The sequence below is a fragment of the Alosa sapidissima genome, chromosome 3 (genome assembly GCF_018492685.1).
Source record: "Alosa sapidissima isolate fAloSap1 chromosome 3, fAloSap1.pri, whole genome shotgun sequence".
NCBI classification, from domain to species: domain Eukaryota; kingdom Metazoa; phylum Chordata; class Actinopteri; order Clupeiformes; family Clupeidae; genus Alosa; species Alosa sapidissima.
In genome coordinates, this window is record NC_055959.1 from 20,930,261 (window position 1) to 20,950,983 (window position 20,723).

At 43.1% G+C, this 20,723-nt stretch overlaps 3 protein-coding genes across 6 annotated transcripts in view; all 3 read left to right on the forward strand.

Moving 5' to 3' along the window:
• Positions 1–5,274: 5,274 nt before the first annotated feature.
• Positions 5,275–11,251, forward strand: LOC121705893 (WW domain-binding protein 11). Its single transcript, XM_042087206.1, has 12 exons — positions 5,275–5,446; positions 6,035–6,120; positions 6,249–6,280; positions 6,367–6,460; positions 6,551–6,747; positions 6,983–7,116; positions 7,442–7,611; positions 8,076–8,294; positions 8,988–9,107; positions 9,479–9,751; positions 9,870–10,055; positions 10,284–11,251. The coding sequence occupies exons 2-12, from the start codon at positions 6,057–6,059 to the stop codon at positions 10,937–10,939; spliced, it is 2,145 nt and encodes a 714-aa protein (XP_041943140.1). The 5' UTR covers positions 5,275–5,446; positions 6,035–6,056; the 3' UTR covers positions 10,940–11,251.
• A 174-nt stretch (positions 11,252–11,425) lies between these two features.
• On the forward strand, positions 11,426–16,623 carry ddx47 (DEAD (Asp-Glu-Ala-Asp) box polypeptide 47). The gene is made up of 12 exons (XM_042085249.1): positions 11,426–11,631; positions 11,999–12,092; positions 12,324–12,512; positions 12,728–12,799; positions 12,914–13,032; positions 14,748–14,819; positions 14,906–15,022; positions 15,127–15,273; positions 15,380–15,517; positions 15,634–15,704; positions 15,830–15,959; positions 16,158–16,623. The coding sequence occupies exons 1-12, from the start codon at positions 11,479–11,481 to the stop codon at positions 16,389–16,391; spliced, it is 1,536 nt and encodes a 511-aa protein (XP_041941183.1). The 5' UTR covers positions 11,426–11,478; the 3' UTR covers positions 16,392–16,623.
• Positions 16,624–17,137: 514 nt separating this feature from the next.
• Positions 17,138–20,723, forward strand: part of LOC121704777 (myosin-10-like) — a 67,268-nt gene continuing 63,682 nt past the window's right edge. For 2 of the 4 annotated variants that reach the window (XM_042085245.1, XM_042085246.1), the window contains exons 1-2: positions 17,138–17,696; positions 19,512–19,884. In XM_042085245.1, coding sequence (XP_041941179.1) covers positions 19,540–19,884 — 345 coding nt within the window. In that variant the 5' untranslated portion in view covers positions 17,138–17,696; positions 19,512–19,539. The remainder of the gene's footprint in view (positions 17,697–19,511; positions 19,885–20,723) is intronic. The other 2 variants (XM_042085247.1, XM_042085248.1) reach the window with 1 other exon arrangement.

Sequence of the window (20,723 nt, forward strand, 5' to 3'; positions counted from 1 at the left end):
AGTACAGGTATGTGCAGTGTAACATTATAAGAGTAGTAAAAATAAGTGTGTGCAGTATTAACAGTATAGACAGATATGTACAGTTGACTAAGGAGTATAGTCTATAGTATGATAGCATTAGTATATATACTCGTTTGATCCCATGAGGGAAATTTGGTCTCTGCATTTATCCCAATCCGTGAATTAGTGAAACACACTCAGCACACAGTGAACACACAGTGAGGTGAAGCACATACTAATCCCGATGCAGTGAGCTGCCTGCTACAGCAGCGCTCAGTGAGCATGAGGGGTTAGGTGCATTGCTCAAGGGCACTTCAGCCGTTCCTGCTGGTCGGGGTTCAAACTGGCACCCTCAGGTTACAAGTCCAAAGTGCTAACCAGTAGGCCACGGCTGTCCCGTGTTAATGCGTTAACATTATAAGAGCAGTAGAATATTGGTATACAAGTGTATTTGTGTCACAACCCGGTCCAGAAGCCTCGTTTCCTAGCCTGTGACTTGAGATGCCTTTGCTGCTCCGGTCCGGGTTTTCCTTCTGCCTTGGCTTTTGGTTGACTGACAAGGGAGGCGTCCAATCACCTGTGTTTGCTCTGCTACACCTGCTGCCACTCTCCTCGTCAGCCATGTGGAACACGTCTTTCAGTGTGGATTATTGCGTTGTCTCTTGTTCTTGCTGGATTTACTGTTTTTTGACTTTGTGATTTTGCCTGAACCTTTTTGGAAACCTTGGACTTGCTCTTTGTTACCGACATCTGCCTGTTCTGACACGTGAGTCTTGCCTAGCCCCTTTGCTTAACTGCCTGCGGCCTACCTGTGTACCGAACTCTACCTGTTTTTTGCCACTCTGGAGATCTGCTTGAGGCCTGCCTGTACTGCTGCCTGTGTTTTGTCTGCCAACCTGTGTACTGAAATCTGCCTGTTTTTGCCACTCTGGAGATCTGCTTGAGCCCTGCCTGTACTGCTGCCTGTGCTTTTTTCGCCTACTAAGTTGACTCTGCCTACCAAGTGGTTTTGCCTGGCTGCCTATTTTTGTGTTATTCAACATTAAAACCTAATTAACCTTTAATCAGCTTCTGAGTCTGCTTTTGGTTCCACAGTCACTTACCTGGCCTCACCGGCCCTGACAATTTGTTACAGGTCCCAAATATGGGACTGTAAGTAACAAAGATAAAAATGTCCTGAAAGATAGATGAAATAAAAGGAGAATTAGACACAGCAGCTTTCCTTGTGTTCTCCCAAATTGCATCTACGAGTGAGCTGAGGTCCGTTCCCATAGCAACCGGAACGCAACTGTTTGTGGCACTCCTTAAAGTGACAGTGTGTGTATATATATATTGTAACGATTTGATAGCAACACACACAGTTGTCCAATCAAACGGTTTATTAGCTGGGAACAAGAGCACACAGACCAAGACCAAGATGCAGAACACAATACACACGGGGCAGGTCAAGCAGACACACACACTACACCAACAGGGGAGGTCCAGCCCCCCACACAAAAAGGAACACACATGAGGGGAAACTAAAAGGGAAACATGTTACACTAAAGACACTAACTTTACACTTATAACTTACGAGAATAACAACATAAACCCCCCAAATGTTCGCTCTCGTATCCCAGCATGCTTTTCACAGGAGAACGCTAACACTGTCTTTCTGCGCCGACGCTACAATATATATATACATAGAGATCGTATTTATTTACTAATGAACATATGACCAATGTGGTCACCTGTTTTGGGTGCGCCACATATGCACCAATATGTATGTACATTTTGTAATATAAATAGAATGGCTGCAGCGTACCAGATGGTGATTGAAGAGGTGAGGATAGACTCAATGATGGAAGTGTAGAAGAGCATCATCATTGGCTTTGGCAGGTTGTATTTCTTCAGCTGTCGCAGAAAATACATCCTCTGCTCTGCCTTTTTGGTGAGGGCGCTGGTGTCCAGCTCCCACTTGAGGTCCTGGGTGATGATGATGCCCAGGAAGCGGAAGGACTCCACAGAGTCTACAGGGGAGCCACTCAGGGTGATGGGGGTGGGTGGGGCTGGGTTCCTCCTGAAGTCCACAACCATCTCCACTGTCTTTAGAGCATTTAGCTCCAAGCTGTTTTGTCCGCACCAGGACACCAGATGGTCAATCTCCCACCTGTAGGCGGACTCATTACCACCATAAATGAGCCCAATGAGGGTGGTGTCGTCTGCAAACTTTAGGAGCTTGACTGACTGATAAATGGAGGTGCAACTGTTTCTATACAGAGAGAAGAGTAGAGGGGAAAGGACACAGCCTTGAGGGGAACCAGTGGTGATGGTCCAAGAGTCAGACGTGTTTCCCCGGCTTCACATACTGCTTCCTGTCAGACAGGAAGTTAGTGATCCAGATCTGTTGGCTCTGTAGGCAAACTGTAGGAGGTCCAGGAGTGGGTCTATGATGGATTTAAGGTGACACAGTTAGTGAGGATGCTCTCGATGGTGCAGCGGCAGAAGTTCACCAGGATCTAAGGAGACAGGTGGACCTTCTTTAGTCTCCTCAGGAAAAAGAGACGCTGGTGAGCCTTCTTAATCAGGGTGGAGGTGTTGAGGGTTGCTATTGTCAAGGTGGGACAGGGTGGAGTGAAGTGCTGTTGAGATGGCGTCCTCCGTGCTCCAGACATCCCAACCTGCAAAAAGACATTTCAGGGAGGTACCCCCCCCCCCCCAATTATATATTAAATTACTTTAGGCTTCTTCAATACTGAAATAGTGATGATAGCCTATGTTTGTAAATTAATTGTCTCTACTCAGCACACCAAATAAGGAAGGCCTGTAGTTAGAAATTGTGATAATAAAATATGTAGATTTTAGTAGTTTGGTCTTTATGTACCCTTGGCAAATAGCCATCTAGTAGGCTAGTCCTGAATAAGAACATGAAATGACACTCACCTCAACATGTCTTTTGCAACCATTTAATGCTAAAGTCACTGTTACAAACAGTGCAGCATGCAAGACTATCCTTATTTTGAACTCTTATGAGACAAGGGTACACTTTTGTGAAATCTGATGTGAAATAGGTCTTAAATGTTCCTTTTTGGGGGGCACTCTGCCTTTGCCATGACGCTTCTGTTCCTAATTGAACGGAAACAGGCCAATCAGGATGCTCTCTGTCTTCAACAGGCACACACGCACTACCTCTCTCTCTCTCTCTCTCCATCCCCGTCGTGTGCGCGCTACTCTCAGATGCACACACGATTTGAAGTTTCGGTCTCGTGTGCGCGCACCTGCTCGCTTGCTCTAGATTCCGGGAGATTTTATCTAATTTGCGGGCATCAGGGAGCCGTTATCAATATGCGGGAGACTCCCGGAACTCTCGGGAGACTTGGGATGTCTGGTAGTCTACTCCTGTTCTGGCGATATATGGCCGATACAGAGATGGTATCTTTATCGGGTTATGGACCGGAACAAACACGTTCTTCTAACACCAGTGTGCTTGAGTGCTCTATGTTGGTGGAACATACCTCAAAATCTCTGTAAAAGTGCAGTTAGGCAAGAGCCATCAGGGGGGTCTGAGATCTCAGGTGTTGCACAAGATAGCTCAGAAACTCCTTGTTTGAGCAGACAGTCACCTCTCCTTTATCAGGACAGTTCACCCCTGGTGCTCTGAATACTGCAGCAGACCTGTACTGTTGAGAGGCCGTCCACATCCAAGTGAATTGAGACTGCATCCGACCGCGATGAACCTAATTTGGGCTCGTTTTGGGAAGGCACACATCGATCTTTTCACCTCCGCACACTGTCCACTGTAATTCTTCTAGAAGAATAATTAAGCTTAAGTGGCAATGAGGCACCTGAGTGGACGTAACACATGTGTGTCCGCAGGGCCTCCTTTCCTCCTCATTCCCTAGTTCCAGCTGTATTAGAGAAAACAAGTAGGGAGAATGCAAACAAGAAAACAAGTAGCTGTATTAGAGAAAACAAGTAGGGAGAATGCGAACAAGAAAACAAGTAGCTGTATTAGAGAAAACAAGTAGGGAGAATGCGAACATCCTGCTGGTGGCACCACATTGCCTCAGGCACTATGATTTGCAGAAATTCAGGTGAACCATGGAAAATTCCATTGAGGAAGGATCTGTTATCCCAAGCAGGGGGAATGTTGTGGCATCCTAACCCGTCTCTGTTCAATCTATGGGTTAAGGTTTGTCAATCGCAGTAACACAGACTCTGCAGTGTGCTAAAGCTCCCTGTACAAGGTATTTTTACAGATGGGAGGTTTTTACATCTGTGTGAATGCCAGCATGAATGCCCGGACGCATGCTGAGTTTTGGGAAATGTCCATATAGGGGGCACTGCAATTGATGCATTTCACACACACACACACACACACACACACACACACACACACACACACACACACACACACACACACACACACACACACACACACACATTAAGGTACCTTAATCTGAACAAACAAAGCAAGCAAGATTATCTAATTCATTCTGCCCAGAATATTTGCTATCACCCAGTAGCCTAATGATGTTTCTGATGCCAGTTCTAAGTGTCTCAACAATGCTGGCTAGAGAAAAAAAAACTGTCACTGGCTGACTATGACATAATCATTGTGAATAATTATGTCATATTCAAAACAATTATTTGTTGCATTTTGTTATGATCAAATATTGATGATTTGTTGTGTTCTAATATTAATGTCATACAGTAGTTATGTATTATATTGCACAGTTTTACTGGCATAGCCTACTCTTTTTGTAATTTCCAGTAGCCTACAGTTTTCTACAGTTTGTTTTAATTAAATAGCTACATTGGAAATCAATACAATTGGGCCTTAGGGTTTTATTCAGTATTGCATTGTAATAGGATTTTGAAAATATCACTAGCGCCTGGCTCACAAACATAAAATCTGGAATTTCACTCAGTAAAACATACTGTTTCTAGTCTATTTTCCCAGAGACATGATAATTCAAATATTACATCGGTTTCATAACTTCATGCTGAGTAGGACTAGTTCAGGACAGCTAGGAGACAGCAACAGGAACATATTTATTTTTTTATTTTTTTTTATTGGTAATTCAAGTACAATAAGCATGGGTCAAAACAATCCATAAGGAATCCATCTATGTACATGATCAGGCGTAATTAAAAGCATCAGGAACATCAACCGCAATGCAACGTTTACAATCTCGTTTCTGGACACTCCAACTCACTCGGTGGCGGTAATGAGCGATTGTGACACTGTATACCTTAGCAAATTTAGAAGGAAAAAAAAACAGGAAGTTTCGTTCTACTACTTTCCGTTCAGACATGGCGGAATGTACACTTGTAATATCTGTGGTGGTCGTGTAGGAATATTTAACCGAATAGTCCCGTTATAGTCCTGCTTATTTTCTTGCCCCATTTCGATCAAGCACAGGGGGAAGGTTTCCCCACGTGCACAACTTTCATTCGGAGAAAGGTTCGCTTGTTTGAGGTTTTATTCATTGTAGACTATGATTGTAGGTTGTTAGCAAGCAAGGTGTCTAGTTAGCAGGTTAGCTACCATTTCTAAGCTAGCATTGGAGCCTCAGTGGTTTATTAACTACTTGTTTTTTCCATGTGAGTGTAAAAATATTCTAGCATACATCATCTAATGCATAGTTATGAGAAACATTAGATAAGAGAACAAAGTGGTTTGTTCTTTTTCTGTTTACTTGCAACCCTCATAGCGCCTAGTAACGTTACGTTGACGACAAGGCTCATAGGCAGCTTTCGTGCAAAGTTAGCTATCAAATTTAGTAATCAAGCTGATCAAGTTGTCGACATACAAATTGTATGCTGTGTTAACATTGATCTCACTAAACTTTTGAACGCATACGAAGATGGTCTGAAGTTGAAAACCATTAGATTGTCATTTCATATATCTGCTCTTTCGGTGCCTTTAATTTGTGAAAATAGTCACATACCACTTTCTTAACTGATGCCTTGCACTTTAACTTCCATTAAACTTAACTCCAATGTTACCCTCATTTGTACGTTAGTCACTCTAACACTGTTGTTTCTCTAGGTGAACAGAGCACGTTGTCATCATGGGTCGACGCTCGACTTCTTCCACCAAGAGTGGGAAATTCATGAATCCCACAGATCAAGCCAGTGAGTTTTGTGTACTCTCGGTGTACAAAGTAAACAAGTGTCAGTAAACCGCAGAAATTAATTTTATGTGTGTACATTACCGCTGTCATTCTATTCTGATGCATTGTTTTCCTTTACCTGCCTTTCAGGAAAGGAGGCTCGAAAGAGGGAGCTGAAAAAGGTACATATTTTTAAATGTGTTTAAAAGTGTATTTAAGATCACTGGTGCTTTGATGATTCACTCACTGTCTTTCTGCGGTCTTTCAGAACAAAAAACAAAGGATGATGGTGAGGGCAGCCGTCCTGAAGATGAAAGATCCTAGGCAGATAATCCGTGATATGGAGAAGCTGGATGAGATGGGTGAGCATGGGGAGATCTTTTCAACTCTTTACGTGGTAACTTAGGTTTTAATCTGTATCAGTACTCATTCTGACCAAACTGCCTGTGCAGAGTTCAACCCGGTGCAACAGCCACTGTTGAATGAGAAGGTCCTTCGGGACAAGAGGAAGAAGCTGAGGGAGACATTTGAGCGCATTGTACGTCTGTACGAAAGAGAAAACCCTGACACGTACAAGGAGCTGCGCAAGCTGGAACTGGATTATGAGACCAAGCGTGGCCAACTATCTCTCTACTTTGACTCTGTGAAGGTTTGTGTCTTTCTTTGATAGTTATGAGAGATTTAAATTGACAACTCAGATGGATGTAAAGCAGCCATAAGGGCAGTGTATGTCTAAGAGAAGTTACATGAGAATGTTGGTAGTGTTTGCAACTTAACAGGCAATGCTTATTTTTGTGTTTTACCCTTGGTGGGCTCTCTTTATTCTGCGTTCTGTTACTGATTGCAACTGCAGTATGTTTACTTTTATTTATTTGCTTTGCCAGAATGCCGAATCAGTGGAGGTTGATAGCATCCCACTGCCTGAGATGCCTCATGCTCCCTCCAGTATTCTCATCCAAGACATTCCCCTCCCTGGGGCCCAGCCTCCCTCCATTCTAAAGAAAGGCACAACTTTTGGGTAAATACTTGGTAGTATGCTGTCTGACTTTCAGCAGGACAGATTCTCTTTTTGTATTGTATGGAGTACTACTGTAGTTTGCCATATGATATAGGATGGGCCCAAACCCTTGGTGTCTGTTGCAAGGAAACGCAAGCACTAAAGAATTAAAATATAATTGATGAACATTATTGACAAAAGTATTAACATATTTTGGCTTATTACTAATCGTAGCTATTTGTTAAGCTTGAATTTTACTTAATTACATTTTCAACATGTATCCTCATATTTATCATAAATGAGGTAAACATTGTTTTACATTTTGGTTGTAAATTCCTCTGTTCAGGAAAGGTACCACGACGACGACGCCAGCCCCCACATCGGCTGCTGTGGCAGGGGTCCCCCGGCTCCCTCCGGGCAGGAAGCCTCCCGGTCCCCCTCCTGGACCTCCTCCTCCACAGGTCCTGCTGCAGTACGGGCGCAGAGGCCAGCAGCACAGGAGGCCTGGAGACGCAGGTACTGCTATCCTCTCATAGACCCTTACAACTTGTGATTGCCTCTCTCAGTGTTAACCTAGTATGACCTTTGTGAATAGAATCTGGTCACCCTCTATTGGGGATATTTTCCAGTCATTGCATTGCAATCACCAACCTTTAACCAATCAACCTTTACCAATATGGGTTTTCTCACTTCCTGCTTTGCCACTAACCACACAAGGCTTTCCCCAAACCCACTGGCAGTTAGGAAACAATGTCATTTAACCTTGATTACAATTACATTAACACATTATTTTTTCTCAGATTTCAATTCTTTGCTAGTGTTGCTGCTACTCTTTGTGTCACTTTGTTTAGCTTTACCATATTCCACATTCCCTTTGCCATGCTTCATGAAACCCATTGGTTCAAAGGTTGTGTTGACTCTTGCTTGCGTTTAATTCTGAGTCCAACTCTGTCTCTCTCTTCCACTCGACTCATAAATAGATGCTGGTGACGCCTTGTCAGACACTGAAGCCATGGACACCACAGGGGGCCGGGACAGTGGCAGCGAGAGTGACCACGACGGGGATGACCGAGAGGACGACGATGAGAGCGACAGCGAGGATGATAGTGACATGGACAGAGAGGAAGGTGACGAAGACAGAAGGAAGAGGGAGCGGCTTGACGACAGAGATCAAGACAGAGATGAGGACAGAGACAGAGGTAAGCGTGCAGGGACTAACTGGCACTCTTACTCCTTCTCGCCACATTTCACTTTAGCAGTCTTGTCTGTGTGTGTGTGTGTGTGTGTGTGTGTGTGTGTGTGTATGTATGCTATTAAAGTGTAATCACCCCCACCTCTGTGCCATTTTTTGTAAAAAAAAATAAACAGGGATGCACCAATATATCAGTATACCATTGGTATTGGCCTCGTTGACTGGTATCGACCAATCAGCAGATATTATGACGTTTACCGGTGTTTGATGTTTATCTGTTAAGTTGCATCAGTTTGGCACAAGTTAAATGTTGCATTATGTGGGGACTGGCACATTCATGGTGCTATGAAGAGCTGAAGGACTTGATAATGGTTGTTATTGTTTTTAAATGAATCATTTGGTTTCCCTGCCATTAAAGGGTATAATTAACAAATAAACAACTAAAAGAAAATTAGTATTGGTTATCTGCAAAATTGTTATTTTAGACATATATCAACTTTTGTCGACACTGATGTTTTGTAACTGTTTAGTCATGTAATTTAGTTAACTTAAAAAGCACACACATTTTAAGGGGCAGTTACACATGAATGATTAAGGTACATTTGCCATTAGTTTCAGTAATAATTGTGATGTAACATAAAAGATATCTGTGTGGCTTTTCATAACAGCGATGGCTTTGTGTTTTCTTTTTCCTGTTCAGGACGCATTGTACGCTTTGCAGACATGCCTTCTCCTCCCAGGGAGAGGAGGAAGAAGAAGAGACTGGTGAAGAAGACTAAGGCCATCACACCACTGCAGGCTATGATGCTCAGGATGGCAGGTAATGATTGTCATGGTCAGACTCTGGGAAGGGTTAGGATTTAACAAGGACTGACAAGGTGGCCACACAGAAAGGGATATATATGCTCAAAAAAATTGCTAAAATACATTTTTTGAAACCTTCCACCCTTTTCTTCATTCTCAAACTACAATCACAGAATATCTGACAGTTCTTGCAAAATAAAAAACTCGCCTCAAAAGTTTTACTTGTGCTCAGAACCAAACAGTGTCAGAGTACCAATCCAGTGTATGATTGAAGAATTCCCTTATTTTTTTTGAGCAGTATATTTATGAACACTGCATTTCAAGTTGATGAGTATGAGGATGGTGCTTTCTTTATGACCATGACAAATGTTAAATCTCTACCCTCAGGTCAGTCTGTCCCAGAAGATGAGGAGGAGGAAGAAGAGGAAGAGGAGTACACCGATTCTGATGGCTCTGACACTGAAGATAGATCGGCACCTGGCGATAGCCAGCCTGGTGTTCCCAGAATGCCAACTGCCCCCGCACCAATGGGTGCCCAGCAGCCTCCTCCACACATGCAGGCTCCACCAATGGCAGGGCCTCCTCCGCTAGGACCACCACCAGCTCCACCAATGAGACCCCCGGGACCACCTTCTGGTCCGCCTCCTGGGCCACCACCAGGTGAGTTGACCTTAAACCTTTAAGCAAGAAGTTTCATTATATTAAACTGCATCAAACTTAATGAGCCTGTTCAGATGTCACCATTAATGGGTTTTGTGTTTTTTCCGATCACTCCTAGGTGCGCCGCCATTCCTAAGACCCCCGGGTATACCAGGTGCCCTGAGAGGGCCGATGCCTCGTATGCTTCCACCAGGACCTCCCCCTGGTCGTCCACCAGGCCCCCCTCCAGGTCCTCCTCCAGGTCTACCCCCTGGCCCTCCACCCAGAGGACCCCCGCCCAGGCTACCCCCACCTGCACCACCAGGTGGGTGTTACTCCAAGCCACTTTTTCACCTCATACTCACAAAGATAGTCATATTAATATCATAATATGTGTTCTGTCTCATTTAGATTGTGTGAAATAAATATCCATACTTTGGGTAGTAGCTGTTTTTGACATGTTAAATGCATTGTATCTCATTGTTTCATGCACTAAGCACTACAAGGAGAACATGGTGGATTTCTGACATATTTTGTCCTCCCTACACCACAGGTATACCACCTCCTCCACCTCGTGCCGGACCTCCACGCCCCATGGCCCCCCCTCTTTCTCTCTTCCCTCCGCCGCTTAACCCCAACGTCCTCAGTGCACCCCCCAGCATTGTGCACCGACAGAAGCCTGCCTCTGGTGCAGCAGAGGGCGCTCAGAACAACCCCAACGCTCCATCCATGATGCCACCGCCTCCAATGCCCATGCGCCCCGGTGTCATGCAGATGCCTCCTCCTCCGGGCACCACTGCCCCACAGGCCAGTGCCACCCAGGGCAACCCTCCCACTCACCACCATGCGCCCACCATCGAGAAGCGCGCCAACATCACCTCGCTGTCAGGGGCCGCAGGGGCTGGACAGCCGGGCGCACCTGGTGGAGCAACGATCTCTGCCAAGCCCCAGATCATCAATCCCAAGACAGAGGTCACCCGCTTTGTGCCCACTACACTGCGTGTCCGAAGGGACAAAGCGTCGACTGGCGGGGTGGTGGAGAAAGGTGGCCGTAAGGGAGACGAGCTGGGTGGAGGGCAGAAACAGCAGGCCATGACTGCACCGACATTGTCAGCCAACATCAACCAGCCCTCGGTCAACCCACCCAACATGAAGACCAAGGATCAAATGTACGAGGCCTTCATGAAGGAGATGGAGGGGCTCCTGTGAAACTGAGGAAGAGAGCATGAAGCTAAGAGCAATTAGGACTGAGAGTGGAGAAATTATTTGATTTTCATGTCAAATATGTGAAGTGAGTGTTTTTAGACTGAAACAGTGTTTGAGTCTTATTTCGGCCCTTTAAATTGTCACAGTCCTTGTGTAAATCTTTTTTATATTGTGTTTCAGTTTGATTGATAAAGGATGTGGGAGTTCAAGTCAGTGGGGCAATATGGCCTTAGGATGTAGGTGTTATACAACAAATCTGCTTACAATGTGTCTGAAGTTGCTAAACCTGATGTTGAATAAATACTTGAAACCCCACAGTTCTTTGTTTGTCTGCATTGTAAGTGGAAGTGTAGTTTCCCCTTACATATTATTACTGTCAGAGACGGTAATCTAAAGGATCTTTGTTACTGTGTTGATACACAATGTTAAGGGAGACAAACGGCGCGCCATAGACTGTATAGTGAATGTCCCACACTCCTCTGCGGTAGCAAGCATTTCCGGACATGCGTACAACCTTCTATTAACACGGGGCATCGGTAAGCATGGCGCACGTTCAGGAGGAGAAGGAAAATAATGAATTTAAGAACTCGGACCAGAGTGAGGACGACACAAATAATGAAGACCTGGTCGAAAGCTTGGATGGAGAAGATGACTGCAATGAGAAAGAGGAGCCAGCCAAAACATTTAAAGATTTGGTAATTCTTAAATACGTATTTATGAAACTAGCAGGCAGCTAGTAGGCTTAGCATAGTGTTCCATCAAACTTTGCAATTTAGCTCATGGAACTATATTCACTATTCTTTATAAGTATATTAGTTCTAATTTTATACTAGAGCGTTTACCATAAGAGTGTATATTATTGGGCATGTTGACGTTAGTTAGCATTATAAAGGTATGTCGTGAATGCATACAACGTTGGCAACCTATTATGTAATAACCTATCTCACCATGAAATTGTCTTGACTTTGGCGAATACCTAGAGAGACTAACTTCTATACAGTCCATGAGAGACTAACTTCTATAACTAATATTTTCAATCATCGCTGGCATTGGTGTGCTCAGGGTGTAACCGAGGTACTTTGTGAAGCCTGTGACCTGCTGGGATGGACGACTCCCACTAAGATCCAGGTAGAAGCCATACCTGTGGCTCTGGAAGGTGAGAAATTATTATTTGTTTCTGGTTTGGAGAGTAGTGGGTTTAGATCGGTAGGTATACAAGACCAGTAGTGTTTCTTTGCACCGCTTATGTAATGTTTACATGTATAACTCACTTCAACAGTGTTGCTTTTCCCCCATGTTGTTTTGTATTATTTATGCAACACATGCTTGTCAAAATGTCAGAAAGTTGCATTGTGTCACTTGCATATCTTTCTATCCCCACTGCCAGGACGGGATGTAATTGGCCTGGCAGAAACAGGCTCTGGGAAGACAGGGGCGTTTGCTCTGCCCATTCTTCAGTCACTTCTCTCCTCTCCACAAAGGCTCCACACATTGGTGCTCACACCCACAAGAGAGCTTGCCTTCCAGATTTCTGAGCAGTTTGAAGCCTTGGGCTCCAGCATTGGTGTAAAGACAGGTATGGAGATCGATGTCCAGCTGAGAAGAAAGAAGAGCAAATACAGTTAACTGACGATATTAAGTAAACATGTAACACATTATGTGGTTAGGCCTAAATGTTTGTATTTCGTGTACAGTATGGTGATCAAAATAAGTTGATATGTATTCAGCAGAGAAGATTGATGTTGGGTGAAGTACAGGAGGCATAACTCCTGTTTTACATTTTCATCCTAGCTGTGATTGTTGGTGGTGTTGATCAGATGTCTCAAGCCTTGGTATTGGCCAAGAAACCCCACATTGTAATTGGTGAGTGCCAGTACATTATTATATATGTATTATCTTCTGACTCATTTAAGGGGTTGAAATGTCTGATTATTTACATCCAGTTTCTATGTTTGTTTTTCCTGTACTCTCTCTCAGCTACCCCAGGGAGATTGGTTGACCATCTGGAAAACACCAAAGGTTTCAACATGAGAGCTCTCAAGTTTCTAATCATGGATGAAGCAGACAGAATTCTAAACATGGATTTCGAGGCAGAGGTATGAATTTACTTGACATATTTATTGGTTGAAGTGTAATACTTAATCTGTGGATGCATTGGTTAACAACCTATGTGTCAGTCAATAATGTGATGCTATTCGTTCAAAGTGCAACCCAATTATTATTTCTCTGAAGCTAATATACAGTATACAGTAACACACTGCATGTATGGGCTTGTATGGAAGCAACAAAAGATTTGGCTGTTGCTGCCTTTTATTCTATGCATCTCCGTAGTTATTGACGCACACATTAAAAAGCTAATTGCACCTTATTAGGGTGGTCCTTATTTTTAAAGTCTCCAATTGTCATGCTGTTAATCCTTCAAATTGTTCCTCTATATAAGAAAATACAGCATGCCAATTTTTATGGCAGTAACATAGTAATTACAGGTAGCTCAATAGCTTTAAACTTTTGATGATTTTCGTAAAAACAGATAATTTGAATTGGTATTGTAACTGGCTAGTAAAATTCCAAGAAAATCTCCATAAAAGCATCTAATGCACCATATATTCCTAAATATCTATCTTAGATACATATCTCCGTTTACTTATTGTAGAAACTAAATCCAAATTAATCCATCCATGACCCGGTTTAGCAGATTTACTTTTCCTGGTAGAATCAATACATATTTCTATTGATGATCACCTTGGTTATTGTTTGGGTTTAGAGCACATGTTTTGGTCTTAAAACATTCAAACAATTGTATCCACGGAACCCCAAATATGTGCCACAAAACTGCATGAGGAAAAGGCACCTTCACCATTCCTTGCTCAGCTTTGCTTGCAGTTGTGTTGTGTACCAAGAGCAAAATCATGGCAAAAACAAGAAGTGGAGTTTATTTGATTGGTTCCATCATACCAGAATTAGTTGGATCAAAACTGCCATCTATTAGAATGGCACTTGGATTAATTCTTCACTATCATCTAAACCTCAAAGAGACTATATGTCAGTCTTCTGCTACAATTTTGGAGATTTCCAAATTCTGGGACAATGATCAATAGTCAATGATCACGCCGAGAGAGGAGTGGCTCTAATTCAAGAATACAATGTCTATCTCACACACACTGAAGAACAATTGCAGTTTCTCCTTCATGTGGTGGAAGATCACCGACGGATCTATCCAGACTGCAAAAGTCAACACTGGCTGCTGAGCATCAGAAATGAGGGATTGTTGAAAGCTTTTTTGAGATTGTTGTCATTGTCATGTCAGTGTTGCTGATTTCAATAAAATGTAGTTCATTTGCAGCAACTTTTAATATTACTTCCATATCACAATAACACTGCACAGCTACAGTACCTCTAAATATCATTTTTTTGTCAAAATCTTTGCATATTTTTGCATGAAGTTAAAGTTATCCCATTCACTTTACATGGGCTCACGTCATCCGTTGCCGAACTGAATTGTGGGTCCGTTGCGTCGCGTTTCTCCCGTCGCTCATGTTGAAAAGTTCAGCTGTTGCTGCACCGACAGACGGCACCGGCCAATCAAGCCAATCGATGGACGGCACCAACCAATCAAATTATGGTTATACTTCAAGTCATGTGCATGGCTACCGTCGGGAACACCCACTGGCATGCGTTGACAGAACGCAACTGTGTGTAGGAGCCGTTAGACCTAAACTCTAGTGATGTAGTTTACAAAAACAGACACACCCTTATGGCATTGCATTTTTGTCACTATCTGTATTTTTTTCTTCCTTCTATATACTTTCAGGTGGATAAGATCCTGAAAGTGATTCCCCGTGAGAGGCGAACTTTTCTTTTCTCTGCTACTATGACCAAAAAGGTATCAGTCTGTCTCTAACCTAGATCAGTCAACTTCTCACACTAAAATAGTCTGGTGCTATAAGTCTCTTGGTTTTCCTTTTTTAGGTCCAGAAACTACAACGCGCAGCTCTGAAGGACGCAGTTAAATGTTCAGTATCCACTAAATATGCAACGGTGGAAAAGCTCCAGCAATATTACGTATTCATACCATCAAAATTTAAGGTGAAGCAGATTTATGATTACTATTCATGTGTAATGATGCTTGATTTTTTTTTGAACATTTGGACATTTGTCTTGATGTTTATTTTTTGCACATTGTCCTTTAGGATTGCTATCTGGTGTCCATACTAAATGAACTGGCAGGAAACTCCTTCATGATTTTTTGTAGCACATGCAACAATGCCCAGAGGGTGGCGCTGTTGCTTCGGAACCTGGGCATTACTGCTATACCACTGCATGGGCAGATGAGCCAGGTGAGCATGCCCCCCCCCCCCCCCCCCCCCACACACACACACACACACAAGTATGATGACTGAGTGTCTTGGTATGGTTTGCTAACTTTTCTTTCATGTTTTGTAGAGTAAACGTTTGGGGGCCCTTAACAAATTCAAGTCCAAATCACGCTCTGTATTGCTGGCTACAGATGTGGCATCAAGAGGGCTGGACATTCCACATGTGGACTGTGTCATCAACTTTGACATCCCCACTCACTCTAAGGTGCTTTTATCAACTTTAGGGTCTTCTACATTTTACTGATTATAAATATTATGGTATTATGGTATGGTTATCATGTTGTTTTGGCTAAAACAGATTTTGCTCTTTTTTTGGATTAGGACTATATTCACAGAGTTGGAAGAACAGCCAGAGCAGGCCGCTCAGGGAAATCCATCACTTTTGTCACACAGTAAGTCTTCATTGTTTGTGTACTGTAGTGTTGTTCTGTATGTATATGTGTTCCAATTGGCCACACCGCTAGGATTATCACAGCATGTTTGCTTGACCGGTTGTGACGGTGTTGTGTTTTCCTAGGTATGACGTGGAGCTTTTCCAGCGAATTGAAACGCTGATTGGAAAGAAGCTTCCAGCCTTCCCCACGCAAGAAGAAGAAGTGATGATGCTAGTGGAGAGAGTTAGCGAAGCCCAGAGATTTGCCAGGATTGTGAGTGTTTTTGGTTTTCTATTGAATGCTCCCAAGATGGCTTATTATTTTCCTCTGGTTATGTTTATTATTTTTTTTAGTATAATATTTCTCCCTCAACTTATCTAATTACTGTACTTGGTGATGAGAATGTCTATGGGATACTGTTAAGTAAAGCAAGCATCTTTAAAAATGTTTAAAAATGTTTTTTTTTTCCAGGAAATGAAGGAGGAAGTAGCAAAGAGGAAAAGGCCGAAAGGTGGAGATGATGATGTGGACGATACAGAGCAGTCCAGTGGTGTACGGAAAAAAGTGAAAGGAGGAAACTTTAGTGGTGGTGGAGGAGGAAGAGGACGCAGTGGTGGAGGAGGAAGAGGACGTGGTGGTGGAGGAGGAAGAGGTCACGGTGGGGGAGGAAGAGGACGTGGTGGGGGTCCTAAGAGGGGACGATAGACATCAAGACCGTTAATTTAGAATTGAAAGAGTAATGTATATATTATAAATATTCTTTTTTTTCCTTGAATATTGTATGTCACTTCTTCATCCCTCTTTTGACATCTCTTTTCCCCGTCCAATGATACTCCACACATTATGGAGACAGACAGCTGTTAAGGCAGCCTATTGTACCCTTAAATTCTTTTCAAAACCTCACACACTTTGAAATAAACAGAGATGTCGATTGGAACATATTTCATATTGCCTCTTTCTTTTCTCACATGCAATACATATGATGGTTTAAATAGGAGAAATAATGAAATTTTAATTTGTGATAAGTAATGAAGGGTAGTAGTGATTTCGGTGTGCGTGTGTGGCTGCTATTGCGACCATCAGTCAGTGTATCAATCTACACTACAGCATGCCTTATAACGATGATATTAACTTTTTAATAATCACTCTGTCGAGAAATTGACACTCCGATGCTTACAGGTGTTGTAAAAAAACAAACTAATCCTTATGGAAAGGTTACGGTTTCTTGGGATTTATAGCATCATGATGAATTAATCGTGATAACTGCGACAAATTAACCCCCTGCCTACATACAGGAAGTATTCTTGCACCAGATGGCGCTGTTCTATGACCATTCAGCAGACTACCATCATATCTGGTAGCCTACCCATACGGTCAAACTGGTAGGCCACTCAATTGTTTGTTGACGAAAGACAGCAAGCTTGTCTTCCATAAAATTCCTCTACAGGTCACAGTTTTAGAAAAGCGGGTATTGAATGTTTTCGAGATAGGAGTTGGCCTACGCGCTGCAACAGCCCTCTAAAGAAGTTTAGTGGCAGGTGAACTTAAGGGACCAAAGTGATAACATAAATATGTAGGAACAACCACAGAGTTTTAGCCAAGGAGAGGTATAAGTTAGCCTAATTAGACTTAGTTACACTGCGCGCACCATTTAATTTGGAACATGACGTGTTGTGCTATTCATTGCATTACAATGAATGGGACATGAGAGATTCTGGATGCCATGGATGTTTTGTGGATGTGTTTGATGTAAAATTACGTGTACAACAATCTAGTGTATATTCCTGTGAGTGTATGTAGTCCTCATAGGCGGGAGTAATAGCGGTCAAGTTAGATCCCATCGAGGAGGGGCCGTCTGTAGGGGAGTATCTTTTGGTGAGGGAGGGTAGCGCTGAGAGATAGATGCTGGAATTTCTGCATACTCGCGTGGCGTTCAACAAAATTGCTTATAGAGGGAGAGCGGTTTATTCCTGCGAAACATTGCCCTCGGCTCTTCTTTGACAACACCAGGTAAGACACCTAACGCTAACAGGCCGTTTGTTAGTCTAGCCATGTCTGGCTTGCACAATGATAACAGCCATTTCGCCGCAACGGGATGGATGGATATAACGTTAAGTGAAACGGTGGAGGTCAGTTTAGCAGTTTGTCTTGCTGCTTTCTGACCAATGTTACCTTACAAATTAGGACTTTTCATCATAAACGTTGACATAAGTTGAATTAAACTATGTTAAAGAGCATATAATGTATGACATGTTAAGGTTTCATGGAAGTTACAGCATTTTTAACATATTAAACGCTGTGATAAAGTAGCTTACAGGTCTTTAAAGTCTGTCAACTGGACACCTACACGAAGTTACAGCAGCTAACAGTTATCGTCTGTCGATAAAATAATCTTGCTGTTTCGAACAGGCCTTGACAGCCTTCTTTTTCTGATTTAAAATCGTACCTATATTCGGTCGCAATTTCAAGATACAGGGAAAGTGCGCACGTTTTGAACGGGTGCAAAAACGGCCTATACTGTTATCTATGTTGCACAACTTGAATCTGTTGTGCGCACGTTAGCCATTAGCAACAGCCATCAGACAACACTTGCTGGTGCCGTATGGCTCGCGGGGACCCGCACACCCCGTCAGCTCCACTCGACCACCGTTGTTCTTGAGTCCTGAATTGGTGTTAGACCAGTAGTACATTTCTGCATTTTCTCTATGAAGACTAATATTAAATTATGTTTTCACTATATAAATAAAGGCATTGCTTTTTCTTTAACCTCATTTGTCACCACCAGCAAAGATGCGTGCTAACTGTTAATACCGCAAAGTGTTTTTGGCAAGCAGCGCCACCAATGCGACATGGTGCCAGCTTTCAGAGCTGACAGTTTGCTGTGTATGTGTGTTCTTTTGTTAGGTTCGGTCCAGTTGGCAGAGCTGGACAGCTCCTGTCTAGCGTTTTCAGATTATTACAATATAAGGCTTGCTTAACCAGTGACTACCTCTGGAAGTAGGTGAAAGATTGGCCCAGTTCCTGTGCTGAGTCAACCTAGTGGGGTTAGAACAGTCTGTAAAATAGTAAGATGTTTTGAGCCTTTCTTTTAACTGTCACTGGTTAGTCCTAGACCATAACCAAGAGATAGCAATAATAGTCAATTCATTTTCCTGTTGTGCACAGTGCTGTGCTGTGTTAAAAACAATTTATTTGGTAGTTTATAGCAGGAGCACATAAAAGTGGATTTCCTTTGTGGTCCAGTTGTGTATTCGGTCTTAACTGGGAATTTCTCAGACATTTGCTGTTGAAGCAATTCTCTCAATCTGTGAACAGGTGTCATGCAACAGATGGGCCATGCCTGTGTAACTTCCCCGAGCATGTAGGGATTCATTTGATATGACCACCAGGGCCTCACTAGTGTGACTTTACATGAGGAAGATGCCCTCAAAAACCCTTCAGTGCAGTAGAATTACCTGAACTACAGTAAGAAATATAGAATGGGATTTGTTGCAGTAAGTTGCCTAACTGGTTAAAAGAAAATTTCACAACATTTTACTGGGTATTTTGGAGAGTATATCTATTATCTTATGTTGAAATCATTTGAATGAATTCCTTCTTGTGCTATGACCAACCTTGTTGGGAGCCTGAGGAAGGAATAACTCAGCATCAGTTTGCAAACATTGTCTGATAAAGACTCGCTAGTAGCACGATCTGTCAAGCTGCCTTCTCCTTTCTCATGGTTAGAGTAGACCTTGCGCTGTAAATCTTGTTTCGTTGATGTTGAATTAAGTTTTTAGTACTTGTGGAGTGATCCATTAGCTGCCCTCCCTCTCCTCCCCACAGGTGGCGAGCTCAGCTCTGGTACCCCAAGATGGCACAGCGGACTGGGCAGGAGGACCCGGAGCGATACCTGTTTGTAGATCGGGCAGTAGTCTACAACCCCGCCACGCAGGCCGACTGGACAGCCAAGAAGCTTGTGTGGATCCCCTCAGAGAGGCATGGCTTTGAGGCGGCCAGCATACGCGAGGAGCGTGGCGAGGAGGTGATGGTGGAGCTGGCAGAGAATGGCAAAAAGGCTGTGGTTAATAAGGACGACATCCAGAAGATGAACCCGCCGAAGTTCAGCAAGGTGGAGGACATGGCCGAGCTCACCTGTCTCAACGAGGCCTCCGTGCTGCATAACCTGAAGGACCGTTACTACTCTGGCCTCATCTATGTGAGTAGTTACACATTGGGGTTATATGTATTCTATACTTCTTTTCTTGGTAGGCATGTCATTCATATTCATTGTGTTGTGTGTGCAACATGTAATTTATGTAAGAAAAGTCATAGTGTCTATCGGCCCTATGAATAAAAGATTAAAGAGAACTCAGTTGTAAGTCTGGAATCTCCTGCTAAAATGTTTTGAGATTTGATGTAAAACATCAGGATTACAAGACAGGGTTCTGTACATACTCACTACCCAACACACATAACTCTCTTTGTTCTCTGTTCACTGTGAATTGCTTACCATAGTGTCGCCTTCCTACATTGCCCCTGATTGCACCCAGGTACCTTGGTTGGGTCAAGTTAGTAAGTGACCCAGAGTGTTTCCTGTCCTCACTCTTTCATCTCTGTGAGATTTCCCCTCATAAAGCTAGCTCATTTCAGGGCAACATTTTGCCCCAGGTCCCCAGATTGTTTTGCGAAGCCTACCCCTTACCATCCCCAAGAACACACACACACATACACACACACACACACACACACACACACCACAGACACTTTCCCCTGCTGCTTTATATCTCCACAGGAGTGGACTAAAGGCTCCCAGACTGCCTGGTTGTGTTTGGTCTAGTTTCACATGAAATACATCAGTGCCTTTCCCTGTATTGAAGCTTGGGCATAGGCAGCCAGAGGCACCATTGTAGGGAACTTTGTTTTAATATGGTGCTGCAATCTGGCTCCCCTCTGTGTCCAGGCTATTTCTCCCCATTGATGTAATTTTCTCCTATTTTTGGCACTTTTTGCTATTGGTGTTTGGTAAATAGAAATATACATAAATAAACACTATTT

Bases quoted from the DNA above. Each gene is read 5' to 3' on its own strand.
- LOC121705893 (XM_042087206.1), top strand. From the start codon at position 6,057: ATGGGTCGACGCTCGACTTCTTCCACCAAGAGTGGGAAATTCATGAAT. The intron at 6,461-6,550 runs GTGAGCATGGGG...CTGCCTGTGCAG, and splicing joins GGAGAAGCTGGATGAGATGG to AGTTCAACCCGGTGCAACAG. The intron at 9,108-9,478 runs GTAATGATTGTC...CTCTACCCTCAG, and splicing joins TATGATGCTCAGGATGGCAG to GTCAGTCTGTCCCAGAAGAT.
- ddx47 (XM_042085249.1), top strand. From the start codon at position 11,479: ATGGCGCACGTTCAGGAGGAGAAGGAAAATAATGAATTTAAGAACTCG. The intron at 13,033-14,747 runs GTATGAATTTAC...ATATACTTTCAG, and splicing joins ACATGGATTTCGAGGCAGAG to GTGGATAAGATCCTGAAAGT. The intron at 15,274-15,379 runs GTGAGCATGCCC...CATGTTTTGTAG, and splicing joins TGCATGGGCAGATGAGCCAG to AGTAAACGTTTGGGGGCCCT.